This window comes from Caloenas nicobarica, chromosome 1 (genome assembly GCF_036013445.1).
Source record: "Caloenas nicobarica isolate bCalNic1 chromosome 1, bCalNic1.hap1, whole genome shotgun sequence".
Classification (NCBI taxonomy): domain Eukaryota; kingdom Metazoa; phylum Chordata; class Aves; order Columbiformes; family Columbidae; genus Caloenas; species Caloenas nicobarica.
The window spans coordinates 159534240-159556095 of NC_088245.1; the positions used below are offsets into that span (position 1 = coordinate 159534240).

Here is a 21856-nt window from a genome sequence, read left to right on the forward strand (position 1 = left end):
ACAGTAAATCAAAATTAGAAATCAGATCACAGCAAAGATTTCTGTTTAGAACAATGTCATTTCAAACTAACTCAAAATGACAGCGTGGTGCTAGCAAGTGTTGAAAAAGGAAAAAGGGCAAGAAAAACTCACCCTTGAAACCTACTTTCATTCAAGGGTAGCAGAGAACTTAGACTATAATATGGCCAAATGCAGCTAATTGCAGACAGGCTACAATCTGGAGAACCTGAATATAGAAATAAAACTAATTTTAAATTCTTAAATTTCCTAGTAAATTGTCCTCTCTTTTAAGAACTGTCAACGAAAGTCTAAAAGGGTAAATCCATACAGTAAGTCTAAATCTATACTTGGCAGAAAAGACACAAACTTCTCTGTGGTATCAGTATGTTAAATCGGTCAACCCCATTACTGAGGGAAACATCCAAGTTTTACACCAGGTGTGTGTTGCAGTCCACAGCTGGCATAACATTCTTATTTCCAAAAAATTACATGACTGAATTGGAAACTTAAGCTGGAGACGTCAGTGAAGGAAAACTTGCATGTCTACAAGACAAATAATAAAATCTATTTGTCATTCTTCCTTCTTTGAGACATTTATTTTATCAGATTTGAATAGCCCCCACTGGTGAAACTACCTCATCTTTAAATACAAAAGTCAGTTACACATAAAAGCAAAACCTCCCAAGTTGATTTTTAACTCTGGTTTGGACGGTAATGACAATTCTCTATCTGATATTCTAGTTTGTGCTGCTATGGAAAACGTCTAAGAAACTCTGTCAAGAGATGATAAAAAGAGGTAATTCCTAACCAGTTCTTTAATGCCATTTAAAAATAGAAAAATGTTTACCTGCTCTTCAGAAACCTCAGTAGGTGGAGGTGTGTCTTGTTCAGACGGGCGATGATCTTGATAATTCGCATTATGTCTATGACGTAAAGGAGGAAACAGTCTATTCCAGTTAATCATCCCACCCTGAAACCAGACACTGCTGTCAGTCTTTGCAAAAAGAACTACAGATATGTTTAAACAAAGAAGATACCCATCCCACATAGTACGAAAGGCAAATGTTTGAGTAAAATGCTGTATTTTAAACAACAAAAACTGCTGCAGTCTCTTATGAAGTCAAGACTGGGACTAGTCACTGCTTTACTAGGTAGTAGAAGTAATCACTGCAGATTAAGGAAAAGCGCTGACAGAAGGAGGAAAAGAAGTTTCACACCGCTTGTGAAAGATTTGGTTTACTACAGTGCTGGAATTCTGAGGCTCAAGGATCTCTCCCTTTGGCAGCAGGGATTTACCTGGCAAGAGATGCAACAGCGGGTCCTGCAAGTGTTTTGCAAGACTGTGGCTGGAGAAAGAGCGCAAGGAGTAAGTGGGGGGAAAAGGCAAAATGGGATTCTTAGTGCATCAGCAAAACCACATCAGGAAACTCAGAACAAACCCAACTTTGAGGATACCCCAGATTTCTGTACAAGTGATTACTTCTGTGACACCAATGCGGCTGTTACAGACACACAGACCACCTCACCTAACATCTGTGTATTCAATACCATTGCAAAATCTGGCCGTATTCCAGTGCCAAAACATTTTGTCACTACATGGCAATAATATAAATACATAACAGTAACGTGTATATGGTGTAAGTCACAGAACTGAAACTTTCTTTCAACAGCCAAGCTTCAAGTCTTGTAATAATAAGGCATTTAGAATATAAAGTACAAATACTAAAGGAGAAGCTTTATAATTGTCCTGAAATAATTAATCCGCATTTTATTAGCTTAAACAAACATTTTTAAGGGATTTTGTATCACATCAAAACCATAGGTCTTGCAAGCGGGGAAGAAGAGCAAACCTCAAATCTCTCTTTTCTATACAATTTGTTAAAATGTCTTTTGCAGTTTGTGTTGTCATTTTCCTCCTCCCCTGCTCCCTCCGTTACTATGGAAAAGATCCCCCTCCCTTTCTGTATATATAGGACATGGACTTCCTTCCTCTACTTGCTCTATTTTAGTTCTATACCGTCGTTTCTCAGAAGACCTTCCTCTTAAGAGACTTTTTTCTTTTCTCCCTCAGCAAGGGCTCTTCCTGCCTTTATGTACCCTTAGAGCACTAACTGCTCTCTGCTCAATCAGATCAGCAGCAGCTAAACCTGCTCCTAGACCAAAAATAAAATAAAAAAATATTTAGTTTTCCTGCCCTTTCCTTTGTTTTCTTCCTTTCTCTCCAGAGGCGACTCACAGCCCAGACACCACAGGGGGCAGTGCAATAGCACACTGCAAGAAGCATTTGAGGAGTCATGAGATGTGAAACTTGAGCTTATAAAGTGTTCCAGTGCCTTATGTACTATCGTACATTTTTCCCTGTGAAGATGTGCAATAGCTAGGAGTCATCGCTGGTTTTCAAGACATAGTTTCCACTGTTAGTGATTTTGAATTTAAAAATTGATTACATATTTACCTTTCCATTTTGCATACTGTATAAAACATTTGCTTAAAAGTCACGAGGTTTTAACCAGAAGCTTCCGTATAAGCCTTGCGTTAGCCAGACAGTGTAGTGTAATAAAAAGGAGAATTGGTTTGTAGTTTAAACCCAGAGAGGGATCTCAGACTTTCTACTGACACCGCTGCACTACTCTGTGGTCTTGGAAAATCACACCCTGTACTTCCCCATCGATAATTTCCCCTAACTCAGAATTATGTTGAGTTTTAATTCATTAACTTTGAATTTCTGAAAGTCTACTAAGCTCTATAGTTCAGCAAGAACACTGCACTAATGCTGCTTTGACTGTTTTTATTCTTTTGAAAAGACCTGAGGAGGAGAAAATGACACTTCCATGGGTCACTCACATTAAATCGGTAAATTGAAAAATGCCAACAGCACTATGATGCATTCCTTTGAAGCACCAGAAGTCACACAATGTATATGAAATCTAAAATCTACAATAAATGTATTAATTTAGCAGCATTCCAGTGTATCTGAACACCAAAATAAATGCACCTTTCCAGCTGTGCCCGCAGTCTCAATACTGAGCTGCCTAATCCAGTTCGGTTTTGCATCTTCCTCGTCCTGTGTGCTGTCCCCTAACACTACAAAGAGCCTTGTCTATTTACTTACTCTGAACTTACAATACTTTTAAAATTAATGTACACAGAATCCACTACTTTCTGTTAAAAAATGCAGATTCCTTACAAAGGTAACTATTTAGTTTTGAAGGTTTACAGCAGATACATTGATAATCTACAGATGTGGACTGATGTATTCAGAAGAGTTTCATGTGAAGACTGCTAACCTTTTCCCAGAAATAACAGACTAGACAAATGAGATCAAAATAGTTGTAAAAAGTTTCCCTCAGAGTATTTCAATTACCTTTGGCAATTGTGACAAACATAACCCATCAGTTCTTAACTATATTAATGAGGTAAGAATATCCAACATACAAGAATAAGTATCAAAGGCTGAAACTCTTAATATTACATCAACACAGATGTTTAGGATTAATCCCAGCATTAGGGTCCACTCTCATCTGTGTATTACTTGACAAGCTACGCCAAAACCAGGCACATTAGGCTTCTTTATCTTGACTACAAGAAAATTGTTTCCCCTCACAGACTTGCTTCTAATTTCATAATGGACATGCACAAAGTTGGGCTCAAAAGAGCAGAGATTCAGGGAACCACACCAGGAACTATGGGACTGGTACTGTGGCCAATCCCATAGAGTAAAGGGAAGGAGAAATGAGGAAGTGCAGCTCATGTCTCAGATCCACAGAAGGTGGAGACCAAGGCTGTGGATTTCCAGTGTGGATGGTGACCATGGAAAGACTTTCAGGCAACCTTAACTATCCCAGCAGAAATACGCAAAGATCTGTGAATTTTAATTTGACCCAAAGAAAACGGCAAAAAATGTCTTAAATTAAGTAAATATTGCAAATTCCATTTTAAAAAAATGTGCAGAAGGATATTTCCAGACCAATATTCTGCCTTGCCTCACAGAAATTGTTTTGCAGACCTCCCCTTCATAATTTTATGATGATTTATGTATTACAATGGGTTTTGATTGTGCTAACACACTGACTCTACCTGAAGTCAGGAAGATTTCACATGAAGATACCCAATCTGAAGACTTTATTTAAGCAATGCTTCTAAATCATCTGAGAGTCCTTATGGGGGAATCAGTAAACAATATTTATGCATTTCACAATATACTTGAACCCTGGCACCAGCACCCAATGGCACAGATGAGCTCATCCCCATCTCCTTGCCCTCCGCAGGAGCCTTGTCTCAGATGACAGAGCTCTCTGGAGCGCTCCAAAACACAGGCAGAAAAGGAGCTAATAATTAAGCAGTGAAGATGAGCAGCACCTTCAGTGACAAGTGTTGGCCAGTCTAATCCATTTAATGAAATCCAGGCAGTGATTCTGGTTTGTCGGTGTGTTATAAGAATTAAGTTTAATACTAAATGGTTTGGGGGCTGGGATTTAACATGACTCAGGACTAAGTAAGGAGGGTGCATTAAGCCTCCTACATCCAGAGCCAGTTTCCACAACTGACAGGCTCAGGTGCAAGACACACTGAGACAATCTCAGGTGACATTTTCCTTTGTCCTGAATCTTAAAAGTGTCAGGGAGCAGCAAGTGCAGGCGCTGATCCAAGAGGAAGGGCAAGCTGAGAGCCAAAGGTGACAACGAGACAAGCAGAGACAGTGGCCTCAACGGAACATGCTGTGTTCCCACAGGAGCCAAGTGAGAAGAGCAAAGCAGGTCCAGTGACAGTAACCATGGTCAGCTAAAACTCCAGATCACCAGGCAGGTGTAAGATCAAGCCTAGAAGTCAAATTGGTGGGTCAGGAGCAGGGAGGGAGATTCACCAGTTGGCATATGCATATCTTTGAGGATGCATTTATTTACTTTGAGGGTGTCAGAGCACTGGAACAGGCTGCCCAGAGAGGCTATGGAGTCTCCTTCTCTGGAGACATTCAAAAGCCACCTGGACACATTCCTGTGTGATCCGCTCTGGGTGAACCTGCCTTAGCAGGTGGGTTGGACTAGATGATCTCCAGAGGTCACTTCCAACCCCAACCATTCTGTGATTCACAAAGCAAGAACCAAGGGCAAAGACCTGAACTTAAAAGCAACTCTAGTCAGAGAGGGTGAGGACCCAACAAGGCTTCTCACAGGTATTTCTACCAAGAGCTCCTTCTCACACAAGTCCGCTCTAAGGCTGAAGAGCTGTACCGTACTGGAGCTGGCCCTCAGCACAGACAGCCTGTCAGTGCACTCAGGGACATGACATAAACCAACACCTTGCCCCGTTCAGTGCTCTGGACAGAAGTCACTTGTCACGTTATTTATGCAGCTTCACGTCTGCTTCCTTAGTTCGATTTTTCCATGTCCTGTTGTGTGAATGCTGCAAGATTTACTATAGCAAAAGGAAGGGTTTTTTGCATATTTGATTCTTCCATTGCTTTGGTTGTGCTGCAAGATGAGAGGCTTGAGAAGGCCTCCTCTGCTTACGGTGTGGAAAAAGCACCAAGCGCACTGTAGTGAAGAGTCAGAAGGTTCCCATCAGCTTGCATGCACTGTTCTCAGTCCCTGCAGTGGGATGCTATGAAGAAGTTCTGGTCTCCACCACCAGCTGTCATACTCACTTTCATGGTGTTAACCAGAAAGTCTGGTTTGGAAGTCCTGACTGCTGTGCTGAGAGACAAGCACTGAAAAGTTCAGTCTACAGACTATCATTCATAAAAACACTTTGTACGAATTGGTGACTAGGCCCTTATTTCTGTCCACAACACAGTCTTCCATGTATCATTGGGAAAAACACTTGACAAAAGATTGTTTCATTAACTACTTGACTAGAAGGGTGATGGACACATCTAAGAAAGGCTTATAAGTCTTTTCCCCTCCCTTACTCCTAAACTTGTAATTTTTTAACAACAAAAGAAAATCAGTTTCCTTTGGTTTTAGCAGTGCCAAGTGTGGGTGAATTGGTTGATTGCAAATTCGTTACTGCCTGATAGAAGACAAACATACCAAGGAGACCATTTTATCAGTCTCTGATAACCATTACTAGAAGTGGATTAGGAAGACACTGGTGATGTTGGAACTTCTGTTACAGGAAGACAACAGACCAGTCACAAGTTTATATGACCAAAGAGTGAGATTGTAGAATGGACTGGGTTAAGGGAATGGAAAGATGGCAGCTCTTCCTCACAGAAAAGGTTGTAAGGAAATGCCATATTGATGACTTATTCTTGAATAGCTGCCAGGGCTTTACGTACTGAAATTGTGCCTTATGAGGTCACATCCTTGATGTCTTTTTTTTTTAATGGTGTCTGGGACAATACTGTTTAGAAGGAAAGGAGTAGTCTCCTTTCCTGCAGAATAAGGAAGAGATAGATATTCATACCAGTCTAGAGCTACCAAATGTGTCTGGTTGTACGGCTTGCTAAAACTCCAATTACGCCACTTCTTTTCACGTAATCTCCTTCCTCTCTTTTTGAAAAGGCAGCTCTACCTTTTTCCTATATACGTACCTATGCCATGGCATATTTTGTAAAAGCACTTCTTATCCAAAGCTTGACAAATAAAAATGCTCTATTATGGACAGTTAACAAAAATGCAGTTAAGTAGCTGTCCCATCTGCCCATTTTAATTGGATTAATTTTAAAAGAAATGAGAGAAAACGCTTTATAAAAGTCCTCTTTAAAATACTGCATGTGGTTAAGATATTTTGATAATGTTATCTCATATATATGGTTAATGCCAACTCACCATCTGTTTGCACAAACAGGAAGCACCTCCTGATATCTGTCCTGTTCACCTTTTCTTAACAAAACAACCACAGTGAAAGAAAAAAAAAGGAAATTGCTTTGCATTTCATCTTTTAAAGTAACATTTTTAAAGTTTGCTACTCTGCATAGGAGCCATTACTTGGTACAGACATAAATATTCTTACTTCTTTCATACAAAGCTTCATTTTTAAAGAAAGTACTGAAAGCAAGAAACACTTATTTCCTTTTCAGAGATAACTTTTCGTACAAATTATGGACTCCAAAGAATGCATAATGATGATATAAACAAAGAAAAAGAGTAGCCATGAATGACACAATGATAACTGCTGCCCTGAACACTGTGTAAGAAAGATCAACAGCAATGGTGAAATTGCCAGTAGTCATTCAAGTGTCTAGCCTGCTTCTCTTTTTTGAGGACAAAAGTCTTCTGTTTTTTTCTGTCAGATTTTTTTTTTTTAATTCAATAACATCCTTCTTTTGAAAGAGGGTAGCAATGTAACAGTATTAGTGTTCTGAGCATTGTTCTTAATGATGGAAAGAATTTTTCACCCAGGCAAGCACTCCAGCGATTTCTAATGATATTCCAATTTCCTCTGGAAATTTATCCTACAGACAAGCCTCTTTAGCCAAGAGGCTCTGTCTCCAACTCTTGGTTGCTGCATCCTGAACTTTGATGCCGGCATTGTCCCGGAGGAGCTCACGTGCCACAGAAGTTCAGAAATCCACATGTGGTCTTTTCTGAAAGCCCGATCAGTTATTTCCTTTGAAATCTAGGAGGAATCCCTTATCGGACCTCCGAAGCTGCGTGAGGGACAATGGAAGGGAGTTCGGCACAGGCGTGACGCCTTCACAGCAGCAGAAGCCAGAAATGCCAAGGGGCAGGCACACCTGCTCCGTGGAGGCAAGGTGGGAATGGGGGCTTCTGCTTCTGCATTCCAGGGAGACGCAGAGAGCTGCAAACACTTCCTCGCGTACTCGTGCATGCCCAAGCACTTGGCCTTGTAGCCCACAGCTTGTCACACACAGCAGGGAGAGGTGCTGTGACTCCGACACACGACTGGCTGGCAGCAAATGAAGAGCTGCGTAGGTGTTCCCAAAACCCGGCAGTTAGCTCAGAACACTGAAAGAGTCAGGCTTTTGGAGAACTGATGGTATTAATTCATCAAACATTAGGGAAGTGTGGATCAGGATTCTCAGACTTTGTTTGCATTGATAAATGGGGATTTGGATCTTCCCTGGACAGCAGAGGCAGGTCTTCAAACACCTTTTCAAAGCACTTGCTTTTCCAAATTTCTCAGTTTCGCTCTTGTTCTTCATCCAAACTGGGCTCTCCCTGGCGCTGTGACATCACAGCACATCAATTAAAAGATGGAAAAATAAACTGGTAAGTCTGTAGAGGAAATAACCTGGATTGGCACTCTGGAAATTCAACATTTTTAATTTCACACCTAGAATCCATGAAAAAAAGTTTTTCAGAAGAAGAAAACAGAAATCCCTAAAAAACACTAGATTATCAATTGCCACAGTAATGTTACTGAAATGAAACAGCAAAAAAACCCAGTTCACACATGCCAACATCAGCAGTGTACAGTTTTTGTACTCAAAGAGTAAAGCTCTCCTTCTGAAACAAAACCAGGCTTATTCTCAACAAAAATAAAATATTATTAAACACAGAGAATAATCAATATTTGAAAATGCTAGAAGAGTCTACAAAAGCAAAGGATGAGTTAAAGACTCACTGAGGTCTGAAGGAGAAGATACTGTTTTCTCTACAAAAATAGAAGCTGTCTGTGATTTCAAAGAAAGGCTTCGGGTGTGTTCACACGTACATCGGCACGCAGGGCAAGGGAAGAGTGAAGGAATGCTGAGTCTAAATTTAGGCACAATGGTTATTGCTGCAGCATCCAAACTTCATTCATGGGCTGAAATAAACCTGTAAATCACTTTCAGTTAACATAAGTCTTTAAAGTATGTTGTCAACTTCTGTACACACACATCTCAGGAGTCTGAGCTCAAAGAACTTTTTTATCCTATTGGTACCCTATGTGCAGTTATCTTGGAAGTTTATGGTAAGGTTGCTAAAGGCAGTTTCTATTCAATTATGCCACAAAATCCCAAAATAGCCTTAGGTAACACAAACTAGTTGGAATGGAGACCTTATTAGAGAAAAAGACTTGGCGTTAATGCTTGGCTGAATATCTCAGCCATTAATTCAGGTAAAGCAGCTGGGTAGATTCCTTCCTGACAATAATACATACATCTGTGGAACAATATGAACAAGCTGCTTCCATCCCAAGTTGTGGCTGGGACAGCAAGAGTTTATATGGACCTGGCAGTGTAAAAAGGTTGCAGAAAGTCTTCAGGCTTTAAAATCTCTGTTTAAAGGGCTTGTTGCTGGTATTCAAACTTCTGAAGTTATTCAAGAAGACTTCACCAAAGTGGCACCTCTCAGTGCCAGTGGGAGAGCTCAAGAATATGCTTAGGTCTGGTTCTTAAATGTCTTTGAGAAGGCAGAAATGGACTGTCTGGGAGTATATTCACTGAGGGATTTTTTTTTCTTCCATCATTAATGAGAATAACATTCCTGAGGAATTCTTGTGCCAGGAAGGTCTTCACTCCATTAATTCATTTTTTTCCAAGGTCAGGAATTTACCGCTTAGGTATAACCAGAGGTAAATCAGCAATCTAGCCTCACAGTCCTTAGTTGACAAAACGTGAAACTTGCACATTTCTCAGGATGTGAGACCCCCCATAACAATAAAGACACTCAGTGTGCCTGCCCACAGAACGTGTCTCCAGTGTCCCAGGAGAAAGACATCTGATGAAAGAACAATTAGAGGAAGTCACATTGTTATAGAAGACTGGTCTTTGCAAGTAGAAGAATCTCATATAGGGATGCCATGTGATATGAACCAAAAGAGAGCCTGGCTTCAGTGAAAAGTAACGGCAGCTAGAACAGGAGAACAAAAAAACAGGAGGGAAAAGACAAATAAGCTTAAAGTGGAAGATGGGGTAGAAAAGAGGTAACAAAGTGAAGATTTTCTTATATGGCTGTAGGCTTATCATACAGCCTGGAGCAACATGGTGAAGCTCTTTTCCGAGCCAAGAAACTTAAGAGAAACCAAGAAGCAGGCAATATGGTGTCTCTAATATGCTTAGCATGAATAAAGGAATAAATGCTTTGTGGGCACACAAAGCATTTTTTCAAGACTAAGGGACTGAGGTTCATACACTGCCCCACCAAATGGGCACAGGGATGAGCACTCAAAGGAGAAGTGGTATTTAGTTGCCAACAAAAGGTGCTGACCGCCTTTTTTGCAACTTGCCACCACCTTCCGCATATCTGTCTTTAGTGACCACAGTGTTGTCAATATTACCTATGCCTGGATTCCTCTGTTATCTATTTGCAGTCTGGTTATCTGCCAGCCTCCCTCCAAGTTTCTCAATGGGAAGTGAAAGTCAAGTTGACCCCCTGCTACCACAGACACAGCAGTTGCTTCCCTTTTCCCACCTGGGCTTTCATTTGGGTTACAGAAATACAAGCTTTAGAAAATGCTGGGAAATGAAAGAGAACAAGAAATAGAAAATCCAGGACAGGAAGACCAAAACATTCGTTGGTATTATAGTATCGAGAGGATAAAATTGTACCCAAAGACCTCAACTACATCTTGTCTGAATGAAAGGCAAGTGGCATCCATCCCTAAAATCCTATGAGCTTCTCGATACATCAGCAAATGATTAGTGATGGTGAGACATGATGGGAGAGAACTTCCCTTAAAATGAAGAAGGATTTTGTACAGAAATAAATACAAAGTATGGGAAACAATGGAGATGAAGGGGAAGAGATGATGAAAATGCGGGAGGAAAATGGCATAACGGGGAATCAAAATGTGAAATTGATATGAAGGGGGGAAAAGACATTGGATTAATGGGAAAAAACAAAACAAAACAACAAAAACCAAAACCAAAATATAAACCAAAACAACAAAACCCAAAAACTGCAACCAAAATAGGATATATTATTTGAATTAGAAAAGTAGACAGAAGACCGGGAAAGAAAAGAACTAAGAAACTAAGGTTTTTAAAGCAGTATCAAAATAGCAAGCTGGTATTTTATGAGGGAATGAATACCTGTGGCACATATTTTATTCTACTACCTCAAAAGATGCATGGAGGTGATGCTCAGTTATTCTCCACTTGTGACAAGCTCATAATTTCTCAGGATTATCCGTGGAAGAAAAAAAAAGAACAAAAAAATTTCAACATCCACCCTACCATCTGTTTAAGAGCTGTATCCACAGCAACTAGAAACCATGACAAAAATCAGTCACCATGTAACCACACTCCCCTGAGAAACTAGCAACATCAGATAATTTTTTCAGTTTCTAACAACACATTCAGACACAGTACCACTGAACTAATGTTCAGTGGTACTGAACTTCAGGGGCTAAAATGAGGTACATCAAATAATGAAGTCGGTGGTTTATGTTCAAATTCTACCACATACTCAACCTACTCCTCGAAGTTATGAGTGTCTGACAACCCAGCATTCACACACAAAGCTTGGTGCTTCAGGCTCCTCCAGACCAGAACATTTCAGCTCGAGAAAGACTTGCAAAGGCAAAACTCAAAAGTGTTGCCAGCAATTTTTGTTTCTTTTTAAATAAAGCATCCAAAGTAACTTCTGCTTTGGATAAAAGAGCTCGGAGAACAGCAGAAAAAAAAGAAAGATAAAAATTATTTACATTCCAGTATCTTGGAGGTACCGTAAAAACAACTTATGAGAAACATTTCTTTCATAGTTTTTTTTTTTTTTAAGTTTAACTCTTTTTGGGTTGGCTTGTGTAACCTGTCAGGCTCACACTCTTCAGAATTTCTTGCAAAGACTTGAAGAATAAGTGTACTACGAAAAGTGTCTTTTTTAAGAAAGGAGTCTCCTTATGGGCAGAACAGAGTTTGGGGCGTTGCCCAGACAGTGGAGCACCGTTAAAACCACCTACCACGTTCTTGTGTTCTCCTTCCATATCACTACCAATTGTCTCTTTTCTCAAACAGATGAACTGAAGAGTAAAGAAGTAGGAGGAATGAGCAGAGCACATTCTCAAGAGGCAGCTAAATAAAATTGTTGCATTATGTCACGCAGAAAAAAGTTAAAGTTCACTTTCCTCACCAAACAAAATGGAAAGCAGGAAAGAAAACGTTGATTTATCTCACCTATGGCACATTACCTACAGACAGCACATTGGGAATCCAGAAATCTCCACAACATTCTCCTAGAATATAATTCGAAGCCATATTTGGTGACTGATATATACCTTTGCAGCTTTTATTAGTTTCACAAAAACAAAACCCAACTCTCTAAGAAGCTGATCTGCATTCTTTACCAGCTTCACTCCCACAGGTAAAATTATCATATAAATTCCATCTGTAATGTGATCTGTTTAACTCTACTGTCTTCAAATTATACCTTTCCAAGCCTCTAAAGGCAAATGAATTGTCCAAGTACAGCAACCCAGAAAAAGTTTTCAAGTTGTAAAATATTATTTTGATACTGAAATTAGCCTATTTTTCATTTTTACCTCTACATTTTGACATTTTTCAATGATCCTTTTCATGATTTACTTGATGGCCAGTAAATTCTGTGAGTGAGCCATTAAATCAAAGGCTGGTTGAATGCTTTCATGACACAACTTTTCTGAAGAGCCTCTTTGAAACATTCATACATGAATCCCATCGCCTCCCGATCACCGGTTTCACAGTTCAGCACTACCAGTTAACTAAACGTTGTGCTTAAGTTGAAGGCCAAACATGAAAGTAACTTGAAAAGTGTTTCAGCAGCTTGTAAAGGGAAGCATCTCACTGATGTTCAAACAATGTTCATTTATTTTACTTAAACCCCTCCACCTTTTTAAAGAACTCTACTTGAAGTCAAACATGAAAAGACGTTTTTCCACTTTCATTGTTCATAGCCTAAGGAAAGCAGAAGATGAGAAGAAAATGTTATCAACTCTTCTTTTATCATCTACTGTTCTGAACTTATTTACCACTTTTTGCAATTAAAGATATATTATAGAGATTGCCCTATATAACTGGAAATGGCTTTTTCCTCCTATCTGTAGAAACTTCGCTGCCATCTTCCCAGCAGCTTGCAGCCCAACAGACACTTTCAATTCATTTTCTATTATGACGTCAACGTTCAAGAATTGAGTAACTTCTAGTTCAGTTCTTACATTAAAACTGATTAATGTTCTAATGGGAATAGAGAAAAGTAGATTAGGATCTTTCCACCTGCGGAACGATGTCATCAGACTGAAGTGTTAAGAAATCACGGAAAACAGAATCGTGATATCAGGGACTGGAAACAAAGATTCATGGTCCAGTTTTTGGCCAAAGCTTTGTGCCATCACGCCTCTAATTCTGGAAACATATTAATGGTAACGCAGCTACACCTACTTGCACTACACTAGTTCGAACCCAGAGAGAACTTGTGTATCAGTATAGAGCGGTGTTTCAGGTAGAGGAAACTCAGTAAAGACATCAAATTGCCAGGCTGCAATTAAATTATAAGCAGTTTATGTTCACATAGAGCAAGGCAAGGCCTGTGTTGTATGTTAGGTTTGATGGATTAGTAACCCATATATCTAAGATACAGGAATGAGTGAATTGAGACACCATCTGCCTTGTTCTACTGCCCTATAACACCAAGTATGTGAATATCTGCATTTGCTGGTTTGGCTAAACCAGAGAAAAATAAAAAGGCTCTGCTATTTTATTCAATAAAGAAATAAAACAAGGGCATCAAATGTGGCAAACAGAAAACCCCTGTGGTTTACCTCTGTAAGAAAGCTGGAGAATATAATTGCTGCACTTTCTTAAAAGAAACACATTTATTCAAAGCACATCCGCAAACAAGGGAGCTGAAAAGGATGCTAACCACACAAATGCTCAGAGGAGTAAGGAGCATTTTGACTTCCTAACTTTCCACAATGGCTCCTACTAAATACCACCGAGAGGGAACCACTTTACCTTTCAGTCTCATTTTTGGTGAAAGAATGCCAGAAGTACTGATTGGCTTACAGGATTGTCTGACATTCTGCCTACAGCTTGTGAAGCAGTTTTAACATACAAAGCTACGTAAACACCCACATGGCTATTAGAAGTACAACAGCGTATGAAAGATCAATTGAGAAGAATAAAGAAATACCTATTTTTAAGAAACAGGAACCATAGAAAATATATGAGTCAAGAATGTATTTTATCCATAACTTAATATAATCCTTACAGAACATATATCAATACCTGCTGCTGCCTTTGCCGCCTCATTTGGGCAACCTGAGACATCATGATTTGACGATCCAGTAACTCCATTCTCTGCTGCCTCTGGATGTCAACTGTTGCTCCCATTCCCACTCGAACTTCATTCGTTGGTTCCGCAGATGAGAAGATTGGTTCAAGAGTCCAAGAAAATATCTTTGCTACCCAGCTGGGTACACAAAGAATTCGATGAACTTTTAATATACTGCTATTGTAGCAAATCCCAGAAACCTAAAACCAAAAATGAAAAGTTAAAAGAAAAAACAAACAAACCCAACTTAAATACACTCAATTTACTTTGTATTTAGCTACTGACAGCAGTTGGTCTTTCTTTTTTTACAGCACTTTTTATTGTATTTACCCAGAGTTCTCAGTCAAGAGTCAGAGAAAGAACAGGGGATTTCTTTACCTCCAACTTCCTCACAACTACAGACTATTACTTTTTTAAATCTGTGTACTGCATCGCCTGTGACTCAGAAAGCTGCTTGGGGTTTTTTGTTTGTTTCACAATTGGAGACCAAACCACCCAACCGTTTCTCAAACAGGTCAAAATTCAAACAAAATTTTCATTTCTAGTAAAGGAACTGGTCAGGGTACACTGGCTGCATGCTGACCTGGGCTGATTAAGGCTGCCCTGAGGATGCTGAAGCACTGTAAACACTCTTTTAAAAAACAACCCTCTTGAAGCTTCTGCCCTCACCACCCAAGTCTCTCCTTCTAGTAAAAACAAATGCAAAATATCTAATTTGAAGTTAAATCTAAGAGTATGCACGGACTTATTCCAAAGGGATTCCATCTACCATCTAGGAGAAAAAAACAAAAGGTTCAAAACCCAGTTAATTAAAAACTGTGATGCTGAAAAGACAATCTTCGTGATGTACTTCTCCCATCTGTAAGAAAAAAACCCATTCCCTGCGTTCACGCTTGTGCTTGCCTTGGGGTTCAGTTTTATTTCAGATTCAGGAGGAGCAACAGAAATCCCTGTGGCTCATAAATGACCTACAGTCAACACCCAACCATTATGAAGCACTTGAGCCCAAAGTGGTCCAGCAGGAAGGCCAAAGTTCTTGCACAAACTCCCAGTCTGCATTCTGCTTTATGCCCCATTTCAGTATTTGTGACTATTTATTGTCTGTTATGCCACAAGAATTATGCTATGACAACAGAGTGAAATGAACGGGAAGAGATATGAATGCCCCAAAATCCATAAATGTACCCAAACAATGTGATTACGCTAGAAGCAATGTAGAAACTCCACATCTCAGTTATTTATTTGGGAATATTTATTTTATCTTACTGACATTTGTTTAAACATACTAAATGCATTGCCACATATACGAAGGGAGATGGTATAAGAAAATGCAACATTCTTTGGGAAGGGGATATTTTTCAGATTATTTACAAGGTTATTGTTAATTATCCAAGTGAGGTAACGAGACTTTTAGCAAAAATACATTCTGCTTTGGGAAACACTGACTTTCATTTTAGGACTGCTCTCAGGGTTGGATGTAACACCAAACACAGGCTACCATTCTAAAATGAGAAAGAAAAGTTTTAAACTACTCTTAACCTCTTCAATCTTTTTGTGCTATAAGGAACGAAGTAAATGGGATGGGATAAGAGGAAGGCCGTAATCTCTGGCATTGAAGTGAAGGCTACCTTTAACAAGAAAATGATGTATTCAAAGAAAAGTTGTAATCGGACTTCAGGAATGACAGGGCACTGGGACAGAAGCTTCTTTGTGACCTCAGAAATTCTTTCCCTCAGCTCTAGTGAAACTGTTCCAGATGACTGTAAGCCCACAACTAAAACTTGCGCACATCAGCTGGAAACTAAGCTAGAACTATAATTGCCAAAGAATCAGTGAAGGAAAATTCATATCGCTTCTGCAATTAATCTGCTTCTGGTATGTAGTACTTGAGGCATCTCCCTAGCAAGAAGGTCCCTCAGTAGGTGACCATCTGGTGCCAAGAGAGTTACATACATAGGCTCCTCACTCAAGAAAATCTAGATTGTAGGGCTACCGGGGAGGTAATTTTTTTGGGAGCAAGAATTACTGAACCAGGTTGCAAATATTATGTATACATTTAATCTGATGATTTCTTAGACGCAAAATGCACAAGCAGCACCAGAACCTACAAATTATCTTCCTCCCACCCTGTATCGTTAGGCTGTGGAGCCAGCCCCCTCTTTGGTCCCAGGGATTTTGCATTCGTGGTTGCACTGGTGTAACCAGGCAGGGAAAGGGCTCCTGCTCACAATACTTTGCCCAACATCACACCACTATTCCCCCATTTCTTCCAAATGTCCCTCCCAGCTACCCATCTCTGCCCACTCTCATCACCTACAGGCCTTTGTCAAGATCTAATGTTTTCAGAGCACCATAAATCTTGAACGGGTTGAGTTACAAGAACAAAACAAAGCAAGCGGTGATAGGAAAATCTACATCTCCCTGAACGTATGACAAATCTTGCCACGTGCCTGAACACATTAACCACAAACAGAATCACTCTTACCAATTCAAGATAGAAAATACAGCAAAGAGACAGAAGCAGTGTGTCTTTAGTGTCAGCACTTTGGGACTTGTTTGTCTCAGAAGGGAAAGTGTCCTGCAAGCACCAACTAGTAGTTGTACAGTAAAAGCATTCTCATATTTTTCTAAGTAGAGGCAGCTAGTCATAGGATCATAGAATCGTTTGGGTTGGAAAAGACCCTTAAGATCATCAAGTCCAACTGTCAATCTAGCACTCCCAAATGCACTGCTAAACCGTGTCCCTAAGTGCCACATCTACACATCTTCTAAACACCTCCAGGGATGTGACTCCGCCACTTCCCTGGGCAGCCTGTTCCAATGCCTGACAACCTTTTCCATAAAGAATTTTTTCCGAATATCCAATCTGAACCTCTCCTGGTGCAACTTGAGGCCGTTTCCTCTTGTCCTATTTGGGCAAAGAGACTTGAGACTCACCTCATTACAACCTCCTTTCAGGTAGCTGTAGACAGCAAGTCATTTTGGAGCATTTAATCAGAAGAAAAGGCTTTATAAGGCTAAAAATTTATGGACACTGCTAAAACGTAGAGTGTCATTTAGCACTGCATGTGAGACTCAGACACATGGTTCCTACCTGCCTTCCCAGCTTTGCTGAGCTCACTGGAGCAGTTTTCCTGGTTTCTATAGCCAAGGCACCACTTGCAATGGGCTGTCTTCTTGCTGCTTCTCAACAGCAGACTCCTGTCCTGGCCCCTCCTTGTCCTGCCTTCGACAGAAACTCACTGCAGAACCCAAACGTGTGGACTTCTGTGCTCACAGAGCAGGGAGCTGAGAAGTTTGACAATATAAACTTCACAGTAAAATCTATAATAACAAGCACCTGGTGAAGGAACAAGATGAACTGTGTGTGGGACTAGCAGTGTACTTTCTACAGAGTTGCCAAGAAACTTACTGTGGACCAGTAACTGTTCAGAGCAATTGTGCGAGGCTGCAGGTTTCACAAATGCAAACAGATGGAAGGACGGACTCAGCCGTGAAGAGCATCAAGGGTACACTGGCAATCAGCCTTGTCACCTCTACATCCCTTAGGATTTCAGTGCCACTCCCCTTCCTCTCTCCCTTAATTTACTACTCCACTTACAAAGCTATTAGATGGAAGCACACGAAACTTTAAATGCTGTGCCCAGTTTTAACAAATTTCCAAGACGTTTCATCTAGTGAGGAAGAGACACTTATTTGCATATTTCCAATAAACCAAGAATGGAGACATTTGTAGTTAAAATAGTCTCGTGATTCAGTCTGGTTTAGTGTCATACACCCATCTTAACGTCAAGTATTTCCAAGGAACTTCCTCTTTGGCTGGTTCATAAGCAGAACTTGACATATATATATATACATTTTTTTTTTTTTTTTAAGAAAACAAGCTTTGACAAAGTATAAAGTAACTTTTTTACACCATTTTTGTTACAGACATGTAGTGAATTTCTAGAAAGTAAACCAACTTTTTTTACTCAATGAAGATAAGGCGATCTCATTATACCCGAACTTCAACACTATACATCAGGTTAAAGGGCTACTTCCCCCAAATAGATGAGCCCTCAGAGCATCTTAGGCTCTGAAAAATCACCACAGAAAGATGCTGCAGTTAAGTTCACACTGGTAGAATGGAGAATTTTTGGCTGGCAACTTATTAATGAAAGGCATCTTAGTTGTTTTCTGATGGTCACACCATCATATCCTACAACCTCATCCACAATATCATATCAGACAAAATGCTAAGCAGAGGAAATGAAGTATGCTGGCATTTGTCTGGAATGCTGCAGAAAAAAGGGTGCTTACATTTTTTCAGTTTCTTAAGATCACAGCTTAGTACTGGTCCTTCACACGAAGTTTCCTAACCTCTTCTCACCCCTGTAGAAAGTCCAACTTCCTCACCCCTTCCCTCATGTCCCTCCAAAGTCGTACACTTTTTAGAAAAAGGAAGTAGCTCTAGTTTCTCTTTTGCATTAGGTAAACTAAACATGGAAGCTCCTCAATATTTTACATGACAAATATGCTCCACTACTTACAGAGATATTTAAAACCACTGTACTTGATTAACATTAAAAAAGGATATCAAACAAAAAAACACAGTAGACATTGAAAATTATTTTGCCTAATGGTGAGAACTTGACAGAATTAAATGTCAGCAAATACTCAATTATTTTGTTCTGAATCATTTAAATATATTCATTATATGTATTGAAGACTGTTATTTTCAGATATCAACAAACTGAAAGCAAACAGTAGTATTCTTAAGATGAAGCGATGTTTTTATACCTATTTTATCTGCTTTAACCTTAGTGTTTTATTTATTTCTTTATTTAGCTAGGGAAAAAATTCTTCACGGAGAGATTTGTGAAGCACTGGAACAGGCTGCCCAGGGAAGTGGTGGAGTCACCATCCCTGGAGGTGTTTAAAAGGCGTTTAGATTAGGTTCTTAGGGACATGGTTTAGTACCAGAGTTAGGTTATGCTTGGACTTTATGATCTTGAGGGTCTCTTCCAACCGAAATGATTCTGTGATTGTATGCTCTGAATTCCATACAACTAGAGCCAAAACAAGGAGTTAAAGTTTGTGTGAGGATTCTGTACTTACCTCCACTAGAGAAAAACATTTATCAAACCAAGAGAGATTGTGTGAAAACCACACAACAAATACAATCACTACGCATGCATTTTCAACTTGTAGTGAGAGCCTGCAACGTAACTGTAACACAACAGATTGTTTTGTTTGGGTTTTCTTTGTGGAAATGTCCACTAAGACTATAAACAGCTTTTTGCAATAGCTATCTTGACAGAAAAATAAGATTATAATAATAATAATAAACTAATTCTCTTCAATTTCCTTCTCAGTTGACTGGGCTCATAAATTTCCCAGATATTATCTTCTTCAGAGTCCATCAATGCTGTCTTCATTTGGTCATATGCAACCATTATTAGATCTCAGTCATTCTTTGTGTATGTGCAAGCACGACTGTACTGCCATTTCAGCACAGTACATCTATGCTGAACTTGCACTTGTGCCCTAAGGACAGGTTCCCTTGGGTCTCTGCTAGAGCTCTGCAGGTGATCGTCATCGTATTGTTAACCAAACCTCTTTACGTAAAAGAACAGGATTGGATTTAGTAGCCCCAATAAAGACATCTGTATTTTAAAAGCCTACGTGTGAGCTGGTTGTTTAAAGTCGGCTTCATAGTCAACAAATGGGCACTGCTAAGATGTGACTCATCCTATGGCAGATGTCTCCAAAGTATAATACACACACAGCTGAATTACTCTCATGGTTTCCCTCTCTAAACAATGGTACCATTGCAGCCATGAAGGTGTACAGGTACAGGCCAGAGAAGCTTGAGAGAAGCAATCTACCCTGTACTGAACCAGCTGGCACAGCTGACAAAGACCAGACTGTGGGCACACAAACTCTTCCTCAGAGCTGAGAGAGAAACTGAAAACTCTGAAGTGAAATTCAAACTGAAAACTAAAAGCCATTTTTCTACAGGATCTCGGAAGCTGTGGATGTAGAAGAGAAAGTATCTTCTGACACATTATTACCTTCTCCTTTCCCACTACGTTTTCCTTCTTCCAGGAAGAAGAAATATCTGGTAATATCTACATCTCTCTCAAACAGTTACAGCCTCACTTCCACATTAACATCCCCTGTATGACAGATGAATCAACAGTTTTCTTTTCAGATGCTTTAATTGATGTAGGAGTGTTGTCAGCTTAGTCAGTTGACTTAAGCAAGGTGTCTAAGCTCCCACCACAGAGAAGATCAAGTCAATACAGTCAGTAGAACATAGAGACACTTAGCTTGGAGAAGAGGAGACTGAGGGGTGACCTCATTAATGTTTATAAATATGTAAAGGGTGAGTGTCAGGAGGATGGAGCCAGGCTCTTCTCGGTGACAATCAATGATAGGACAAGGGGAAATGGGTACACACTGGAACACAGGAGGTTCCGCTTAAATATGAGAAGAAACTTCTTCATGGTGAGCACTGGAACAGGCTGCCCAGGGAGGTTGTGGAGTCTCCTTCTCTGGAGACATTCAAAACCCACCTGGACACATTCCTGTGTAACCTCATCTAGGTGTTCCTGCTCCGGCGGGGGGATTGGACTAGATGATCTTCTGAGGTTCCTTCCAATCCCCAACATTCTGTGATTCTATGATCTCAAATTAAGCCCACTGTAGTCAGTCAACTGAATATTGACTATTGCCCATGTGCAGATACCTCACATTAGTTTTGGGTGGGATTCAGCATATCTGTTAGCTTAGACATGGGTATCTGTCCCTGCCCTAAAGTTAGGACAGACAAACAGACAATGCTGCTTTTTGCATTCCCTAATCTCTGTTCTTCTATTGCTTTTCCATTTCTTATTTCAGGCTGTGCACTTCACAACCTATGTGCTGAGGTTGCCCAGGGAGGTGGCAGAGTCTCCATCCTTGGAGATATTCAAAAGACATCAGGACACAGTCCTGGGCAACTGGCTCTGGGTGGCCCTGCTTGAGAAGGGCATTGGACTAGATGTCAACCTCAGTGATTCTATGAACTGTCTTACTACCTGGTCTCTGGTGGGAAGCACTATCAGCAAGGGGGAGGCACATCAGTTACACATAAAATACGTATTTTCATTTAGGAAAATACTTCAGCACATGCAGATTTTTAAATAAGTGAATAGTCTCATTAGTATTAGCAACACTACTGATATATATATATAGATAGTAAAACCAATGTCAAGTATTTAGAAATCACAACTCAAGTTCCAAAAAGTCACTAGCTAGATTGTCTTAAAATCACAATGAGTTTTTGGCATTGGTTTTTGGTTTTTTGTTTGTGGTGGGTTTTTTTGGTGTGGTTTTTTTTCTGTGTTTTTTTTTTCTTTTTTTCATTTGCCTTATGATTTCTAAGCCTTTGGGATGTTCTTTTGATTTTGAAGCGGTAGTTTGCACAAGGATTAAAAGCTTATTCTACTACTAGGAAAGTTGACATTCCCCAAAAACTCCTGATTCCTTGAGCTAGGACTTCCAAGCAACACTGACAAGAAAAAAGAAAACGAAAAGTGTGGGTAATGCTTTCTGTGCCTTTACAAACTTTATTGAAAAAAAGCTGTGGTTATCCATACAATCCAAAAAGGACTGGTGTTTTATTTTGAATATCAGGTCTTAATATTGTATCCTTGTCAATATTTTTATTAATATTTTTTATATGGTAAAGCCTTTTG

General features: G+C 39.8%; 1 protein-coding gene across 1 annotated transcript in view; it reads right to left on the minus strand.

Moving 5' to 3' along the window:
* UBAC2 (UBA domain containing 2) overlaps window positions 1–21856 on the minus strand; it is a 100660-nt gene that overhangs the window by 5896 nt on the left and 72908 nt on the right. The window contains exons 7-8 of the mRNA XM_065651229.1: window positions 14090–14335; window positions 848–970 (exon numbers count right to left, since the gene is read on the minus strand). Coding sequence (XP_065507301.1) covers window positions 848–970; window positions 14090–14335 — 369 coding nt within the window. The remainder of the gene's footprint in view (window positions 1–847; window positions 971–14089; window positions 14336–21856) is intronic.